Here is an 18065-nt window from a genome sequence, read left to right as displayed (position 1 = left end):
TAGCCCAGACCCGTGGCAGCCGCTTTCATTGTTCCCGGGAGGTCATTTCCCTCTGCTGGGGCACGTCACCCGAGGGCAGACTGCGGGGCAGGAGGGTGGGGCAGTAATCCTTCCTTTCCATCAGGTCCCTGAAGACAGCAATCAGCTGACTGGTCTCCGGGTTCCAGCAGCCGCCGGGGCCTGGCACCTGGTGACTGAGCCCGGATAACGTTAGGTCTCCGGGTTTTCCGAAGATGATTTGGGGAACCCACATCATCCCATCATCCTCCCACCAATCAGGATTCAGCTCTCTGACTGTGCACTTTGATATAAAAATAACGCCTTTGGCTTCCCTTCCTCCATGCAATTTAAGAGGCAAGTTAGGGATCTGCACTATCAAAGGTCAACTAAAAGAAAATGCCACCTCTAAACCAAGACTGTGCACTAAATAAATAAATGGGGGCCACCTGGATTCCGGCCCTAATGCCACTGTAGTGTAAGGAAGGAGGCGCAGGGGGGTGGGAGCCGGGGGACCCCTAGCCGGCCAGGCCCCTCAGCCCGCGCCTTCTGTGGACCCAGGTGCTCAGGCCCGCCAGTGGCAGTGCCAGCCCCCCGCCTGCGAGCGGAGCATCGCCCTTCTAGGTGGAAGCGCTCACCCAGGCCTCCCTCTTGGTCCTCACAGCATCCTGGGGGAATTGTTCTGTCCTTCGCAGCTTTGCCCACAGTCCGGGGGTTCATCTCTCAGCTTTGCCTAACACTGCCTGCAGTCAGAGCTGCAGCTGCAGCCCTCAGGCCTCGGCCCGGGAATGAACCCCCCCAATCTCCCTTTGCAGCCCAGCCTCCTGGCACGTGCCTGGGCACGCTCCCCACCTTCTCCCCTCTGATAAATGTCCGCACCTCCCTATAGATCCAATAACACATAGGTCGTGAGTATATATTTTAGCACCTAACACACTGTAGTCATTCCCTCGTTCAACGGGAGAACGGGGCTAAGTGCTTAGAACAGAGTCAGGCACAAGCTAAGTGCTGAAAAAGCATCAGCTCGCATCACATCACCATTCATTCATTCATTCACTCGTTCATTCATACGTTCATTCATTCATTTGTTCATTCAGTATTTGCGGCGTGTCTCAGCTCTGCGCTGTTCGCTGCGGCCACAGCAGTAAACAAGACGAAAAGTAGGCCGTGACCACCTTTCTCTGCCCCGCGGGCCAAGTTCCCATTTTCAAGGACTTGAGGTGCTGAGACGCAGGGTCCCGCCCAACGCTGGGACTACAAGTCCCAGAAGGCTGCACGGCAGCGCCGCCGGGGGCTCGCCGCCGCGCATGCGCGACGTCCTGACGCCGGGGCCGCGAGCGGGCGCCAGTGGCTGCGGCGGGGGGGCGGGGCCGCCGGGCGGTGGCCTTTAGGGCGGAGCCGGTGCCCGCTCTTCTCTCAGTCGGCCGCAGGGTAGCGGCGGTCGGCGTCTGGCGCCCGTTTCTCTCGCTCGCGCGCTCCCTCGCCCTCGCGCGGAGCCTCGGCCGCCTTCTCTGCACCGCCTGCGGGTCCCGAGCGCGGCGTCATGTCGGAGCCCGGCGGCGGCGGCGAGGACGGCTCGGCCGGCCTGGAGGTGTCGGCCGTGCAGAACGTGGCGGACGTTTCGGTGCTGCAGAAGCACCTGCGCAAGCTGGTGCCGCTGCTGCTGGAGGACGGCGGCGAGGCGCCGGCCGCGCTGGAGGCGGCCCTGGAGGAGAAGAGCGCGCTGGAGCAGATGCGCAAGTTCCTGTCGGACCCGCAGGTCCACACGGTGCTGGTGGAGCGCTCCACGCTCAAAGGTGCGGCCCGGGCGCCGCTTCCGGGTGGCGGCGGGAGGGGGCGGCCCCGGCGGCCGGCGGCCGCAACAATGGGGCCGCTTTGTCTGTCGGGCCTCAAGATGGCCGAGCTGGGTGGAGACGGCGCCTCCCGGGCGGCGCGCGGCGGGCGGAGGCCGCATCCCGGCTCCCCTGTCACATGAGCGTCTCGGTGTGGATGTGCGTCCGGGTCATTCCAGCTCTGGAGGGACGGGTCAGGACGGGCCAGGGGCAGGCCGCGGGGCACCCCCGCCCCCCCGCCCGGCCCGGCGCTGACCCGGCCGCCGGGACCCGGGTGACAGGGCTGCGAGCCGGGCACCCCTCGAGGGTGGGTGGGTGGGTGCGTGCGCGTAGGTCCGCCGCTGGGTTCCTCACAGGGTCCATACCGGGCGGGCGGATCTTCCCATTTACACGCGGGGAAACTGAGGCTCCGGCGAAGTGAGCCAAGGTCGCCAGCCGAGCCTCGTCCTTAGACTCGACGGCTCCGTTTCCAGCCCACGCTCATCGTACCTGAGGATTGTGGAAAGCTTAGGTGATCCTTAGGATGACCCTGTGATACTCGAGTCTGTTTGACTGTTTTTTTTAAAAAAAAAGAGAGATTCCGGTTAGGCCGCTAGTGGGGGAGGAGGCGAGGGGCGACCTCCCCCAGAAGTAGGGCCGGGTCGTCCGGAGGGGAGAGCCTGCCCGCAGGGCGGGGCCCGCGGGCCCGGTAGGACCCCTGGGTGGAGGACGGTGACGCTGCGCTGCGGGCTGAGCGGCGGCGCGCAGGGTGGCACCGCCCCCCTGGGAACCCAGGGCTGAGGTGCTGGGAAGTGTGAATTAGTACCAGTGATTGTGCATTATCGGAAAATGTTCCCCAGGAAGCGCTTATAATCTCGAGAAGCTGTGTGGCTCCGTGAGGAGGAGAACCTGTGCGATTGGCCTCGCCCAGCGCACTCGCAGGGTCTCTTTGTGATACTTTGTTTCTTTCAGAGGCTACTCTTCTCGGGAGGTGCTTCATTGTAGCCTCTGCTTCTGCTGAAGGTCAGAGAGCGTGAAAGAATCGTTTTCTTAGAGCCACAGGGAGTGTTAAAGCAAATAAGCCCTGCCGGGTGATTTAGAGTATTAATGTGTTAATGCTTGGGGTTTCTTGTTATGATGGGGTTAATGTTTTACTGAATGGAAGCCCACTAGCGTCTGTGTGTTTTCTAAAGCACATTTAATTCATCTACTCTTTTTCAAAAAGTATATACATAGTCATGGTAGAAAACTTTAAAGTATACAGATAAAATCTAAATCATTTGGAATCCTTCGACCCAGCTGTAACCACTGTCAGCATACACTGTCAGCATTTTTCAATGAATGCACATTATTTTATTAAAATATGTTTTAACCTTTGTTGTTTAAGTTCATTGTATTTTGAGTAGTTTGACCTTGGCTAGTTCTTGATCATATTTTCATTGCGCACTTGATGTATTGAAATCGGGGATTTCTACCTTGAGTTTTTTTTTTTGGAGGGAAAAAAAAATGTGTTTCCCTTTGCTTTTAGAGTGCTCATAAGTAATTGACTTTTCTCAAACACCTGGGAATTGGACTTTGCTAATTATCAGGTGGAACCCTGTTTCTCTAGTGCGCGTTCTAGTTAGTGTAGATCTGCTGTCTCTCTGATTTCTTGACAGGCACATCTTTCAGTGAAGTGAGTATCCAGCGCCCAGATCTCGGCTCCATAATGACTTGCACTTTAGAACGCTGACTAAGGAACGAGACTATCTAAAATTGAAATCCTGCCTCATTCCTGCGTTTCTAAAAAGCCCTAAAGCCCTGGCCAGTGTGGCTCAGTTGGTTGGAGTGTCATCCCATATACCAAAAGGTTGGGGGTCCGATTCCCAGCCAGGGCACATACCTAGGTTGCGGGTTCAATCTCTGGTTGGGCATACAGGAGGCAACCAGTCAGTGTTCTCTTTCACATCAATGTTTCTCCCTCCCTCCTTCCTCCCCTCCCTCCCTCCCTCCCTCCCCTCCCTCCCTCCTTCTCTCCCTTTCTTCCTCCCTCCCTTCAATAAGCATATCCTTAGGTGAGGATTTAAAAAGAAAATCCCTGAAGTATTTCAAGTAATTCAGCCTGCCTGTGATTTATTTTTCACTTAGGAAGCGTCTGAGGAAAGACTGTGGTTCCATCAGTCCAGTTAGCATCTCGGCTCCACTAACATAATGGAAATAGAAGTACAGACCCGGGTCACTTGGTCGGAGGGTTTTCTTCAGGGTGGTTTTTATGAGTTAGCTTTGGCATTTGTATATTTAAGCAAATATGAGCCTCCAGTAGTAACTGCAGTGACAAGGTAGGCTTGCCCATCTGGTTTGACTCAGTGGTTAGAGCACCGGCCCAAGGACTGAAGGGTCCCAGGTTCAATTCCAGCCAAGGGCACATACAGGTCTGGAACCTTAATGTAGAACTGGAAGTCTGAAAATAGTGGCTACCCTTAGCACTGATCCTGCGCTTAGAATTCTAGTTTTCCCTGAGATGCAGAGTCAAAGGGGCTCACCTCCCTCTCATTAGCACAGAGGTAGGTAGGGACTGGACTCTGAAAGCAAGCCAGTGCCGTGTACAGCATCCGCTTCTCAGCTGTAACAGTCTGGGAAGTTGTGTGGGGAATTGTGTGTATTTAAAAAATTTTTTTGCCTGGCCCTGGCTGGTTTGGCTCAGTGGTTCGAGCATCGGCCTGTGGACTGAAAGGTCCTGGTTCAATTCCAGCCAAAGGCACAAACCTCAGCTGCAGGTTCCATCCCAGCCCTGGTCAGGGCTTATGCAGGAGGCAACCCATCGTGTGTCTCTCACATCGATGTTTCTCTCTCTCTCTTCCCCTCCCTCCCTCTGTCCCTCCCTCGCTCCCTCCCTCCCTCCCTCCCTTCTACTGTTTCTGAAATGCAATGGAAAATATCCTCGGGTAAGGGTTAACAAAAAAATTATCTGTCTGAGGACTTAATTTCCCTAAAGGACAAAGAATGAGGTAGATTGATGACTAAAAAGCATTTGTTTGGGGCCTTTGCTTAGCCCCCGAGATGGTTAGTAAAATAGTTAATAAGTTCCCAGGAAGCGTTTTCTCTGGCACTGGGCTGTCTCGGTCCCCAGCCAGGAGCCCACGGCCACGACGGCCCTGCCCGTCACCGGACAGACCCCCTGCAGGAGGCTAGTGGGGGTGCAGCTGGCACTGGGAGGAAACATGGACGGCAGAGGGAAACTGCTGTCGCTTCTTTTTATTTTTATTTTTTGTTACTCCGCACCCAGAGATGGTTTCCTATTGATTTTTTAGAATGGGGGGGGACACATCAGTGATGAGAGTCATTGATCAGCTGACTCCTGCACGCCCTGGACTGGGGATCGAGCTGGAAACCCGGGCCTGTGCCCCGACCGGGAATTGAGCCATGATCTCCTGGATCCCAGGTCGACGCTCAACTGCTGAGCCACGCTGGACGGGCTACTTTCTATGGCTTTTAAAATAAATTTCTGTTATTTAAAAATAATACTGCCTTAAGCCCTTTAAGCATTAGTCATTTACTAGTTTTCAAGTCCTTATTTCTCTTTTTGTCTGGAAATATCAAAATGGACCCCAGTTTTGCATTGTGTGCAAGTATGATGTGGGGTCAACTCTCCCTTCACATCCCGAAGTGCTACAAGGGCAGGCTTCAGGCTGGAGGGACACTCAGACTTCCTCAGCAGCCGTCAGCCTTGTCCCCGAGCCTGCGTGGCTGGGGCGGGGAAGTCACAGCCCCTCCGAAGGAGAACGAAGGGTGAACACAGGCGACAGGAGAAGGCACCAGAGCTGGGACGGGACGGAAGCCACCGCATGGGGGAAAAGGGACAACATCTGATAGTGGCGGCCAGAATCTCGGGGTGCAGGTGTGTGATAGTGATGGCCAGAATCTTGGGGTGCAGGCGTGTGATAGTGATGGCCAGAATCTCGGGGTGCAGGTGTGTGATAGTGATGGCCAGAATCTCGGGGTGCAGGTGTGTGATCGTGATGGCCAGAATCTCGGGGTGCAGGCGTGTGATAGTGATGGCCAGAATCTTGGGGTGCAGGTGTGGTTTTGGTTTTAAGGGACAAGACGATGGAAGACAGAGCGGGGAACAGGTAACCAGTAAATTGGTGGTGCAAGGGCTGGAGAGGATGCCTGGCTTCATTCACTGTGGGAAGAGACCTGCCCGAGGGAAGCGGGAGTGAGGGGATGCCCGCAGGCGCAGTGAGCCAGGCCGCCGTGCCCGTCCTCTGCCAGCGTGCGCTGCCCCTCTTCCAGCTGCTCTTCACCAGGCTGTGTGGAAACATCCTGGTCTACCCAGGACAGGTAGTTTGAGTCCTTTGTGGGGGTTTTGTTTTGTTTTGAGAGAGAGAGGGAGGAACATTGATTGGTAGCCTCCTGTACACGCCCCAACCGGGGACTGAACCTGCAACCCTTTGTGCACAGGATGATGCTCCAGCCCCTGAGCCACCGGCCAGGGCGGTAGTTTGAGTCGTAAGGTCGTTGAATGTGCTCCTTTTTCTGTTTCATCGAGGAGGCATGATGTCCACCTAATTCACAGTGTAACCGTGTGAATCACTCATAGTTTGAAGTAAACGAGTCCTTCGGTAGAAACATTCACAGATTGTGCTAACCGACACTGAACACCTCTAGAAACGTGGCCAAGTCTCGGAAGTTAGCCAGAGAGACGCCCACTGGCCGATGTAACGGGCGGCCCAGCACGCCTAGTCCTTTGGTTCTTTGACTGTTAGCAGGCAGTGCAGTGTCGGTCATTCTGTATTAGCCAGTGACACTGAGTCAAACGTTACTGAAAGATACTACCTAATAACGCGCAGTTTGTGTTTGTATATAAGCTTCTAAATATAGCAGGATGAACAGCCTCTTCGTTATTAAGAATTAGCTGTCAAGTGTCTTCCCTCATCTGAACAATTTTTAATATTTCTGCAGAACTAAAATGTCAAGTTGTTGTTTGGAAGATGGAATCATTTACAGAGAGACACAAAGGTTAGATTATTGGATGGCAGTTTATAAAAGTGTCATAAATTCTCTGTGGGAGTTAGACATACTCAGACTTCATTTAATCTCTGTATTTATGGGGATTAGGCATTAAAAATAAATCCAGGATGTATTCTATGAGCAATTAATAGCAGCATTGGTTAGTTACTGTCATCAAGAGAAGGTAGAATTCGACCTGGCCGGTGTGGCCCAGTGGTTAAAACGTCAGCCCACACTCCAAAGGGTCTCTGGTTTGATCCCTGGTCGAGAGCACGTACCTGGGTTGCAGGTTCAATCCCTGGCCCCTGTTGGGGTGTGTGCAGGAGGCAACCAGTTGATGTGTGTGTGTGTGTGTGTCTGTCCGTCCGTCTCTTTCTTCCCCCCCTTCCACTTTCTCTAAAAATCAACGGAAGGAATATCCTCAGTTGAGGATTTAAAAATAAATAAATAAAAGAATGGGTAGACTTCCGCAGAGCAGCTGGAGAGTTCCCGCTTGCCTGCCCGAGTCTGGGGGCTGTGTCGCCGGGTGTGCCTCCTGCGCCCAGCCCCCTCTGCTGCATTGCGGTGTCCTGTGCGGAGCCCCAGGAGCCGTGACTCATCCCTAAGCCTGGCCTGCTGCCCACTTCCTGGCCCTGGCCGCATTAGGGAGTGTGGGCAGCATCCTTGGACGCTGCGTCCGGTCTGTCAGTTTGTATAGTGACGAATCTTTAGCCGGGAGGAAGAAATGATTGTTGTCAGAGACTTCCTTGGCTGATTCTGGAATGTTACGTTTAGTTCCTATATGCGGCGTGGGTGTTATTTTGATGAGGTGTTTTTTATTTGAATTATAGAACAGTATTATGGAAAGTTCGAAAACGAAGGGAGAAGGTATTTCATCCTGCCTCCCCGACAGCTGTCTGGGTTTGAGATGTTTCCCGATGCTCTGTCCGGTGCTCGCACTGCGCACTGAGTTACGTGTGGCTGGCGCGAGGCAGTGTGGTTTATCTTACCTGTGGTGTAGCCACATTTTGGTGGTCAGAACACTCAGCTGATTTGTGTAGCTGGGTTTTTGTTTTGTTTTGTTTTGCTTTTTAGTCATTTTTTAAAAATAGCTTATAAGTACCTGGCATACCAGGATGTTCTACCCCCCCTTCCTAAAATTATACCCAAAGCAGTATTTTGAAAGAGTTACTGTCTTACTGATAGAGTAACATTGTACACACTTTAAGTGTGGGTTTTGTTTCATGTTAAAACCAGTGAAGCAGGTGGCTTTGCCCAGGCCATATATGTTCAGATTTCCTAGATTTGAGAGCTTAAAGAAACGGTGTAGACCACCTGACGTAACACCCACCCCACCCCTCTGCTGGCCACGTCACATCTCGTGAATTAGAAGCCCAGAGGAAGAGGGATGACTTTCCCAGGATCACGCAGCTCTGTCGCCGCCTTTGCTGGTACATCCCAAGGTGAAAGTGAAGGTGAACCAGTATCTATCATGTTGAGTTAACCCTGGGATGGTGATTTTTGCTAACAAGGCTCCGTATCGCGCATTCGTCACTGCGAGGGTACCCCGACTAGAGCGTTAGCCTCTAGTGGGTTAGTGCCAGACCCAGAGGTTTGCATCATTTCCATTCTTACACATTTTTTATTTTAATCTTTCAATTTTGATTTTCAACTGTTTAGAAGTTTTGTTCACATGTATCTTGAGCTATATTACTATTAAATCCAGTAAACTTTTAAAATGGCCCCTGGGCATCAGGAGCTCACAGTTGGGGAGGAAGCGGGTACCTAAGGCGACCCCCAGCAGGCCCTGAGAAGTGCTACGGGAGCAGAGGGGAGGCCCAGTGAAGGCCTCTCAGGGACCCTGGGTGTTTCTACATAGCAGTTTCTTGATAGGGGTTTGCCCGGGGGGCCTGGGTGAGGGAGGGGCAGCCTGTGTTCTGGTGAGGACCCTGGGTTTGGAATCACAGGCTTCTGAAGTCTTACTCTGCCCCTTTCCAGCCATGTGTCTAAGGGCAGTTTGCTTGCCTGCCTTACCTGGGAAACCAGGATAGTGACAGTCATGCCAGCCCCCAGAGGGTTGTCGGAGGGTTAAGGGCATGATTTACCTGAAGTCCCTAGTATAGTGCTTGTTACATAGTAAGTGCTGAGTAAGAACCTGAGCAGAATGCAGGGGGAGATGAGGGAGGCGACTTCTGTCCAGAGCACAGCAGGTGGGACTGGGGGGGAGCCCAGAGAACTGGCTGTAAGGCCCACCCCCCAGCACGCTGACCAGGCCCTGCTCCAGCACTGCCCAGCGACAGCCTGGGCAGCAACAGCGTGTTAGTGCGTCCAGCAGCACAGGCCGGTGGCCGTGCCGGTTTACGGGCACTGAATCATGGGTTGCAGAGAGGTTCACCCCCTTGCCCAACTTTATGTGGCAAAGAAGTGCCCAGTCAGGAGTCAGACAGAATGGGTAGGAAGGGAAAAATAGGGAGAGCCGATTGAAAATGGGAAGTGCTGGCAGGAGAGTGATGTAATGTTTGTTGTGGTTTGCAGAGGATGTCGGTGATGAAGGAGAAGAAGAGAAGGAATTCATTTCCTACAACATTAACATAGACATTCATTACGGAGTCAAGTCCAACAGGTGAGTGACGCGAACGGGCCATAGTCTCGGGTCTGAGCTTGTGAGATAGGCGACAGTCAGACCGACTAGGCAAAGACAGTAAGGAAACAACGATTTCTGCGCCTTATCTTTGCTTTCATGAGTTCAAGTTAAGAGGATTTCCAAATTACTATAAATTCTAAAATATTTTACTTTAACCTCCATGTCGTGGCACCCATTTTAGGTTTGACCATAATGTACTTTACATAGCTAATAGTACTCTTTGGCTGTGTCTGAATCTTGGTTACAAATAACTAGTAGACGTTGTTAGGTACAGGTGTGAGTCTGTAGGATGAGTCCCCAGCAGCAGTGTTACAGGTTCAGGCGTGGTGCATCATTGGCATCTTGAATGCGTTACCAGATTTTCCACCCTCTAGAGAGGCAGTGCCGACTTACTCTCCGGTAGACATATCCAGATTTAAATACGTGTTATAATTGATTCTGCGTTGGCTTTTAAAAACCTTTTATTTTGGGTAATTTCAAGCTTACGGGAGCTTCATGAGTAGTGTCTAGAACCCCCAGGTGTCAGTTGTTAACATGTAGCACGTTGGCAGTCTCAGTTTTTTCCTGAACTATTTTGAGGTGGTTATAGACAACCTGCCTCTTTCCCCCGAGTGCTTCAGGGCATCTCCTAAGACAAGGACGTTCTTGTTCTGAGCTGCAGTCACCACATTCAGGAAGTGCAGTGTTGGACTAACGCTGTTCCCCAGGTGCAGTGCTCCGACTGGCCCGGAATTCGGTTCTGTGTCTTTCTGTGTTGACCCTTTGTGTCTTTCATGACATGAACATTTTTGATAGGACAGATGGTGGTCTGCAGCATATCCCTCAGTTGGGTTTGTGTGATGTTGTCCGTGATCAGGTTCCAGTTGTGCATTGTTGGCAGGAATTCCTTTGTGACTTTGCTCCTCTTGGTGCGTCACATCAGGAAGCCTCAGTATTATCGCGTGTAAAGTACTGGCCTGGGAACCGGGAAATTCACATATCCATTTTCTTAAAGATATTAATTCAACCACCTTTGGCACTGCTGTACGTAAGACACTTGGTAGGTGTGCAAAGCAGTAAAACCTGGATTCTGTTCCTGAGAAGCTAGCTGTCTTGGGAGGAAGATTGGTGACTACACAGCTAACAAACACTTGACAGTCTTAGAGGTGCGAGCTGCCGTGAGACAGGGAGGAAGCAATGCAGGAAGGGTTGCGAGGGTTACTTGGGATTTTAGCAGCTGAATATAGCTTTCTTAAGCAGAGGCACAAAAGCACATGATAGGTTTGGAGAAGGGAACATCTAGCTTAAGTAGTGACTCGGGCGGGGGGTGGTGCACAGCAGAAGATAAACCGGGAGAATCATGGGGCCTGGAATGCCCATTTTCACTTCAACCTGGGGGTGACTTTGTTTATTCAAGCTGATATGTGGTTAGTGCTGTGAGTGAGTGCTGCAGATTAGTACAAGATCAGATTTAAGTATGTTGTGGCTTGCCGCTGGCAGTTGCTGGGAGGTTATTAGTTTAATGGGGCCAAGGTTGTGATTGTAACCCATTTATGACACAAAGGAACTTTGCCTGGTTTCACAGTCCTTGCTGCAACCATAACCTTGCCTTGATTAGTTCTCACGAGTAAAGAAAGGTAAGTGCTGTGTTTTACTGTTGGAAAAGCAGCAATGTAGTCTCTTCTTAGTGGGATTTTAAATTAAACATTCAAATGAGTTTTTCATTTATATGCAACCCCGAGCAGGCCACAGTTGTCAGGACCGGTTGGGAATGAGACCACCTTTGTTCTAAAGTCTTCCTCTGCTTGCTCTAGCTTGGCCTTCATTAAACGCACTCCAGTGATTGACGCAGACAAGCCCGTGTCGTCCCAGCTCCGTGTCCTGACGCTCAGCGAGGACTCCCCATACGAAACCCTGCACTCTTTCATCAGCAATGCGGTGGCTCCTTTCTTCAAGTCCTACATCAGAGAGTCGGGCAAGGCAGACAGGTAACAGCCATTTCCCTTTGTTGGTTCAAATCATATTTCACTGAGTTCACGAGACACTGAGAGAGGATGTGAAACTCAGGAATCGGAGGGTGAAGCTGACAGCCAAGAGGATATAGGCCCATTGCATTGATAAAATGTGTATTGTTACTCTGACAGACCTGAAGTACGAGCATGTCTGTGGGGCCAGCAGTGCACCAAGTGTTGAGATGTTTCCTGTCTTTTTAGGGATGGTGATAAAATGGCTCCTTCAGTTGAGAAAAAGATTGCGGAACTTGAGATGGGACTCCTACACCTGCAGCAGAACATTGAGATCCCCGAGATCAGCCTACCCATCCACCCGATCATCACGAACGTTGCCAAGCAGTGCTACGAGCGTGGAGAAAAGCCAAAAGTTACAGACTTTGGAGACAAGGTGGAAGACCCCACTTTTCTCAACCAGCTACAATCTGGAGTTAACCGCTGGATCCGCGAAATCCAGAAAGTAAGAGCATGGTCGAAAGTAGTGTGAATGCTTCACTCTCTGATTTCCTAGAAACCTGGCCTGGGCTTTTGCCAGGGAGGTAAATTCTGTGGTGACCGTTGGCCGTACCTGCCCTTGATCCTGGGTCTGCTCCACTGGGGGCCAGCAGGCCCAGAAAGTGGGAGACTACACATTCACCCTGAGAGCATTTGTCCTGCCTCTCTCCTTCCTGTGATCTCAAGTTCAACTACTTACCGTTTGTAGGCAGGAAATCTCAAAATGTGAAAACTAAATCATGATGCATGTGTGTGGTTAACGATACTTTCCCACTTTTGTGTAAATGTGAATGCTCTTCAGTGTTGTTTTATGTTTAAAGGTGACCAAGCTTGATCGAGACCCGGCCTCAGGAACTGCCTTACAGGAAATCAGTTTTTGGCTGAACTTGGAGCGTGCGCTGTACCGCATACAGGAGAAGCGCGAGAGCCCAGAGGTCCTGCTGACGCTGGACATCCTGAAGCACGGCAAGCGCTTCCACGCCACCGTCAGCTTCGACACCGACACAGGTAAAGCAGAGCTGATGACCCGGTCAGTAGTTACTCTGGCTTTTGTAAGACCTTGATGACAATTTAGATGAAGATTAACATATGCACCGTCTTTCCTGCTATTTCCGCTCTTGCGTCATCTCATCTTCACCCATCCTAGGTAATGAAAATGGTTTTTCCACGTACCTCCCAGGGTGTGAGAACATAGTTTCCTGGCTTGAGGGTAGAGAGCCAAGGGAATCCCATCCTGTCCCACTACTTGGTCCCCTGACCAGGCTGTTTTCAGTGTAAAGTCGGTGCCTCCGACATTCGGGCAGGAAGATGCTCACGGAAGCAGAATTAATTGATTTGCCCACAGGGCTGGGGACGGAGGGCTGCTCAGTGCTTTCTCTCCCTCCTCTCACCTGCCCCATCCCGCTCTCTGCTCTCCTCTCTGTTCTGAAAGGGGGCGAGGTGCCCTCAGCTTTCTGCGTGGGCAGCTGTGAGTGGTGTTGCGTTAGCACACAGTGGGGCCATGAACGTTGGAGCGACCAGGTACAGTTAGCACGTCTGTACGACTCCGTGCCCATGGGCTTGTTAGAACCAGCAGTCAGGACTGCAGTTGGGCCGTGCCCTCTCGTTCCCTCCAAGATATGTTGCCAACGTTTAAATGTTAGAGGAAGTTCCAGGCGGAAATCGTCCCATTACATTGATCGCATTGTACACGGTCCCTGGGCATTTACTAAAAAGTACACCTTGAATTTTCTGTAACTCCTCTGAAACCTTTATTTCTTTCTAACACGTTTTTTTAAAATATTATGCCAGAGAAGTAAAAAAATAGACTAGGTCCCAGGGGCTTCTGTGATTGTGTCAATAGCACACTCACCCAATTTGAGCCATGGGTATAAAAGTTAGATTTTAGTGTTTTTAAAGATGGTAAAATTTTAGTTTCTCTAAACTATTAGTAGAACATCTAGATGGTAAAGCAAACCCAAGACGAATGATGAGGGTGTCCCATAGCCATAGGGCGTGACACTGATTCTCTTTGACGAGTGGAAATGAGACGATGCAAGGCGCTGTTAGTGACAGAGGTTTTTCCTCAAATATGAAGGAGTTTCTGTGTCACTGAGTCGTTTGCAACATCAGAATGTCCCATCGTGAGGACAGGTTTCCGTTTACTTACCCAGTGAGGGCCTGTGCGGAATATCCTGCCGGTTGCATTGCTTTTCAGCTGAGGTAAAATGACCCGTACCATTATGTTATGTGTGGTGTTACTTCATGTGAAAACCACTGTGGTCGTCTCTTCCCCCAGGTCTAAAACAGGCATTGGAAACCGTGAACGACTACAACCCTCTGATGAAAGATTTCCCGCTGAACGATTTGCTGTCTGCCACTGAGCTGGACAAAATACGGCAGGCGCTGGTGGCGATTTTCACCCACCTGAGGAAGATCCGGAACACCAAGTACCCCATTCAGAGGGCGCTGCGCCTGGTGGAGGCCATTTCCAGGGACCTGAGCTCTCAGCTGCTGAAAGTGCTGGGCACCAGGAAACTAATGCACGTGGCTTATGAAGAGTTTGAGAAAGTGAGTTTCACCCTCTCAGGCACCAACCTCCGGGCGTTGGGACGCAACTGCGTTTTAATAACAAGCCCCCTTGGTCAATTGCTCCCAGGTCATGGTCGCGTGCTTCGAGGTGTTCCAGACCTGGGACGACGAATATGAGAAACTCCAGGTGCTGCTGAGGGACATCGTGAAGAGGAAGCGGGAGGAGAACCTGAAGATGGTGTGGCGGATCAACCCCGCCCACAGGAAGCTGCAGGCCCGCCTCGACCAGATGCGCAAGTTCCGGCGCCAGCACGAGCAGCTGAGGGCCGTCATCGTCAGGGTCCTGCGGCCCCAGGTGTGACGCCGCTCCGGGAACCCGCGCGGGGGTTCTGGCGATGCCCTGTTTTTCAGTGTTAGAGTTACCCACCGGTTTCTGATTTGCACCGTGAGCACTTGTTTAGCTCCGTCTCCATCCTGCTGTCGCCTTCACGAGCTAGTGATTCTGTTCCATTGTTTCAGTCCAACCTTTAACTCCTCCATCCACTCACTCCTACCCTCGGACTGCAGGGACCCGAGAGCCACACTGCCAGGCTCCTGCCCCGTAACCCACGGTTGACGAGCTGTGTGACTTGGACACGGTATCTAACGTTTTCTCCAGGTTCCTCTTCTGTAGAATGTGGACCATACTCGCATATGCTTGAGGCTTGTTAAAATACATAAATGGCTCATTTCCTTCATACATTGTTTCTTCACTTCTCAATCCAGCTTTCTCTTCTCTTCACCAGTGCAGGGTGCGCCTGCTTGCCAAGTGTTTGATGGGCGAAAGTGCTCTTCTTGTCTGTCTGACACTTGTATACAGGGTGGGACAGAGTAGGTTTACAGTTACAGCTGTGAGTACGCAAAACACAGAGTTGATTCTTGTATTGTTGTTAATTACTGTGTTATTGTCCATACGAACAACTGTAAAGCTACTTTTGCCCACCCTGTGTGTTAGCAACCCAGCAACAGGGTCGTAAGTTTTGTTTTAAACAGTCATTTGCGTTTTAGAAAAGTTAGGGGAAAAGAAAAACATCTTTCACATTTGTCAACATGTTCACATTTTCCAGGTCTCTGTTCCTTCTTGTGGGTCTGAGTTGGTTTCTGGTGTCTTTTCCTCTTGGACCAAAGGGATTCTGCCAGTATTTCTCCCTTGTTCCATAGGTCTGCTGCCAACAGGTTTCCTCATTTTTTAAATCCTCACCCTAGGATATGAGAGAGAGAGAGAGAGAGAGAGAAACATCGATGTGAGAGACACATCAGTTGGTTGCCTCCGGGGATCGAGCCTTCAACCAGGGTACGTGCCCTTGGCTGGAATTGAACCCTAGACCCTTCAAGGCCGATGCTCTAACCACTGAGCCAAACCAGCCAGGGCAGTTTCCTCATTTTCTATTTATCAAGAAAAATGTTTTGCTTTCATATTTGAACTGGTTTCACTAAATATAGAATTCTTGGTTAACAAGCAAATTGTAAATCTCCCCAGATTTTCATTCTCACAGGGCTCGCTGGGGTCTCCCGTGTGGGTGTGACTTCCTAGCTCAGCCCTTCTCAGACTCTCGTCTACAGAATCTCCCATTCAGCATGGTGCTGCTCTGCTCCCGCCAGCAGGGCTACAGGTTCTCCTGCCTGAGCTGGGGGTGGGCACGCCTCCGGCAGAGGCCCTGACCTCACCATGTACCTGGTGTTGCAGGGAAATCACTTCCCAAGCTGTTGGCTGCTTGGGTTCTTTCCCATTGTCCTGAAATGGCTGCTTTTTAATAGTTTTGTTCTCACACAACCATTACCAGAAGTCCTCAGAATGTCCTAAATGCATAAAACAAAACACATAGGTTTATAGAAGAAACTGTTGCCAGTGATTTTTGAAGTTGTGATCTGGTGATACATGTGCTTCTCCATGAACACACAAAATAGACCAAGCAAAAGGCCTGGTGCCTTAACTCTGAAATAGAGCTGGTGTAAGTGAGGCCTGGGACGGGACAGCTGCGGCTGTCGCATTTGTCATTGTAGGACAGTTTGAGTTTAGAAAATGTGGATTTTAATTTTCCCAAAGTCACAGACTGTCTAAATTTCACCTGAGGCATCTGTGGACCCTGGGTCAAGACCCCTGCTTCTCTTTACAGTTCTATTGGGGGTGGGCATGAGCCAAGTGTGGAGTCTGGCACTTCTTGCAGGAAAGAGCATGTGTCTGCTCCGGACTGAGTGGAGGTTTCTGACGTTTCTCTAGCACTTCAGCTGTCCCTCTGCCGTGTGCTTACCCAAGGGCTGTAACTTAGGGTTTTAAGAGTCAGAAAGGAAACCTGTTGGACACTGAGTTTGTCCGTAGCACTCCTGTGAATTACCGGGCTCTCCTACATAGTTCCACTTGCCGACTAACCATTGAGGAGGGAAGTGCCCCACACCCAGGCTTTGGCAGATCGATTATCTCCTTAAGCAGAAAAGTGCCTTTGTCAGATCTGTGTAGTGCAGAGTTAAAATTGACTATGTTGTGTTTTACTTTACTTTGTTGAGTTGTGGACACAGCGTTTGGCTGGAAGTTGTGAACCCCGCAGCTGACTGGTAATTTGCGTATGTGCTCCGCTGGTTCCAACAGAAAACCAGTGTTCGATGGTAACCTTGTCCCGCATCCCGCCCTTTCAGGTCACTGCGGTCGCACAGCAGAATCAAGGGGAGGTCCCTGAACCCCAGGATATGAAAGTAGCCGAGGTTCTCTTTGATGCTGCCGACGCAAATGCTATTGAGGAGGTGAACCTCGCTTATGAGAATGTCAAGGAGGTGGACGGACTCGATGTCTCCAAGGAAGGCACGGAGGCCTGGGAGGCCGCCATGAAGAGATACGACGAGAGGATCGACAGGGTGGAGACCCGGATCACCGCTCGCCTGCGAGATCAGCTGGGCACGGCCAAGAATGCCAACGAGATGTTCAGGATCTTCTCCAGGTTCAACGCACTGTTTGTGAGACCGCACATCCGCGGGGCCATCCGCGAGTACCAGACCCAGCTTATCCAGCGGGTGAAGGACGACATCGAGTCCCTGCACGACAAGTTCAAAGTGCAGTACCCGCAGAGCCAGGCCTGCAAGATGAGCCACGTGCGCGACCTGCCGCCGGTGTCGGGGTCCATCATCTGGGCGAAGCAGATCGACAGGCAGCTGACCGCCTACATGAAGCGCGTGGAGGACGTCCTGGGCAAGGGCTGGGAGAACCACGTGGAGGGGCAGAAGCTGAAACAGGACGGCGACAGCTTCCGCATGAAGCTCAACACTCAGGAAATATTTGACGACTGGGCCCGGAAGGTGCAGCAGCGGAACCTGGGCGTCTCGGGGCGCATCTTCACCATCGAAAGCACCCGGGTTCGGGGCCGATCCGGGAATGTCCTCAAGCTCAAGGTCAACTTCCTTCCCGAGATCATCACGCTTTCAAAAGAAGTTCGCAACCTCAAGTGGCTCGGTTTCCGCGTCCCTCTGGCAATTGTGAACAAAGCCCACCAAGCCAACCAGCTCTACCCGTTCGCCATCTCCCTGATCGAGAGCGTGCGCACCTACGAGCGCACCTGTGAGAAGGTGGAGGAGCGGAACACCATCTCCCTGCTGGTGGCCGGCCTGAAGAAGGAAGTGCAGGCCCTGATCGCAGAGGGCATCGCGCTGGTGTGGGAGTCCTACAAGCTCGACCCCTACGTGCAGCGACTGGCAGAGACTGTCTTCAACTTCCAGGAGAAGGTGAGTTCCCAGTCGGCTCCCCTGTGTCCCGGGAGGGAGCTGAGCACAGTAACAGCTGGCGCAACACACTAGTTCCCCGTCAGCGTGGTGATCGGTGCCGCAGGAGACGTGGGAGCTGAAAGGGAGAAGGACCCTTTACTCACTGGGCTGTGTGGTGGAGCTGGGGCTTTAGGGAGGCCATTCAGTAACTAACACCTGAGTTCAGAAATCAGTGGAGAGATGACGGGCACAGGACTCAGATAGTGAAACGAGAGCTTCATTACTGATGCTGCCTGTAGGTCATGGCTCTTGATCTGCAGCCAGGGCGCATGCTGACGCTCCACCCTGACCTAGACTTCTGCCTCAGGCTCCCGCAGCTGGGTGGTGTCAGCCTGTTGGCCCAGCGCCTGCCCTGCGAGCCTG

General features: G+C 51.8%; 1 protein-coding gene across 2 annotated transcripts in view; it reads left to right on the top strand.

Moving 5' to 3' along the window:
• The first annotated feature begins 1407 nt into the window (after window positions 1–1407).
• DYNC1H1 (dynein cytoplasmic 1 heavy chain 1) overlaps window positions 1408–18065 on the top strand; it is a 61926-nt gene continuing 45268 nt past the window's right edge. The window contains exons 1-8 of one of the 2 annotated variants that reach the window (XM_087818163.1): window positions 1408–1793; window positions 9312–9399; window positions 11214–11387; window positions 11613–11868; window positions 12224–12410; window positions 13681–13952; window positions 14041–14268; window positions 16587–17663. In XM_087818163.1, the coding sequence (XP_087674289.1) occupies window positions 1541–1793; window positions 9312–9399; window positions 11214–11387; window positions 11613–11868; window positions 12224–12410; window positions 13681–13952; window positions 14041–14268; window positions 16587–17663 (2535 nt within the window). In that variant the 5' untranslated portion in view covers window positions 1408–1540. Of the gene's footprint in view, window positions 1794–9311; window positions 9400–11213; window positions 11388–11612; window positions 11869–12223; window positions 12411–13680; window positions 13953–14040; window positions 14269–14329; window positions 14552–16586; window positions 17664–18065 lie in introns of those variants that run through there. The other variant, XM_087818169.1, reaches the window with a different exon arrangement.

Source organism: Miniopterus natalensis, chromosome 1, assembly GCF_054644295.1.
Source record: "Miniopterus natalensis isolate mMinNat1 chromosome 1, mMinNat1.hap1, whole genome shotgun sequence".
Classification (NCBI taxonomy): Eukaryota; Metazoa; Chordata; class Mammalia; order Chiroptera; family Miniopteridae; genus Miniopterus; species Miniopterus natalensis.
Note: the sequence above shows the minus strand (reverse complement) of the source record. Positions and strands in the feature narration are given on the sequence as shown.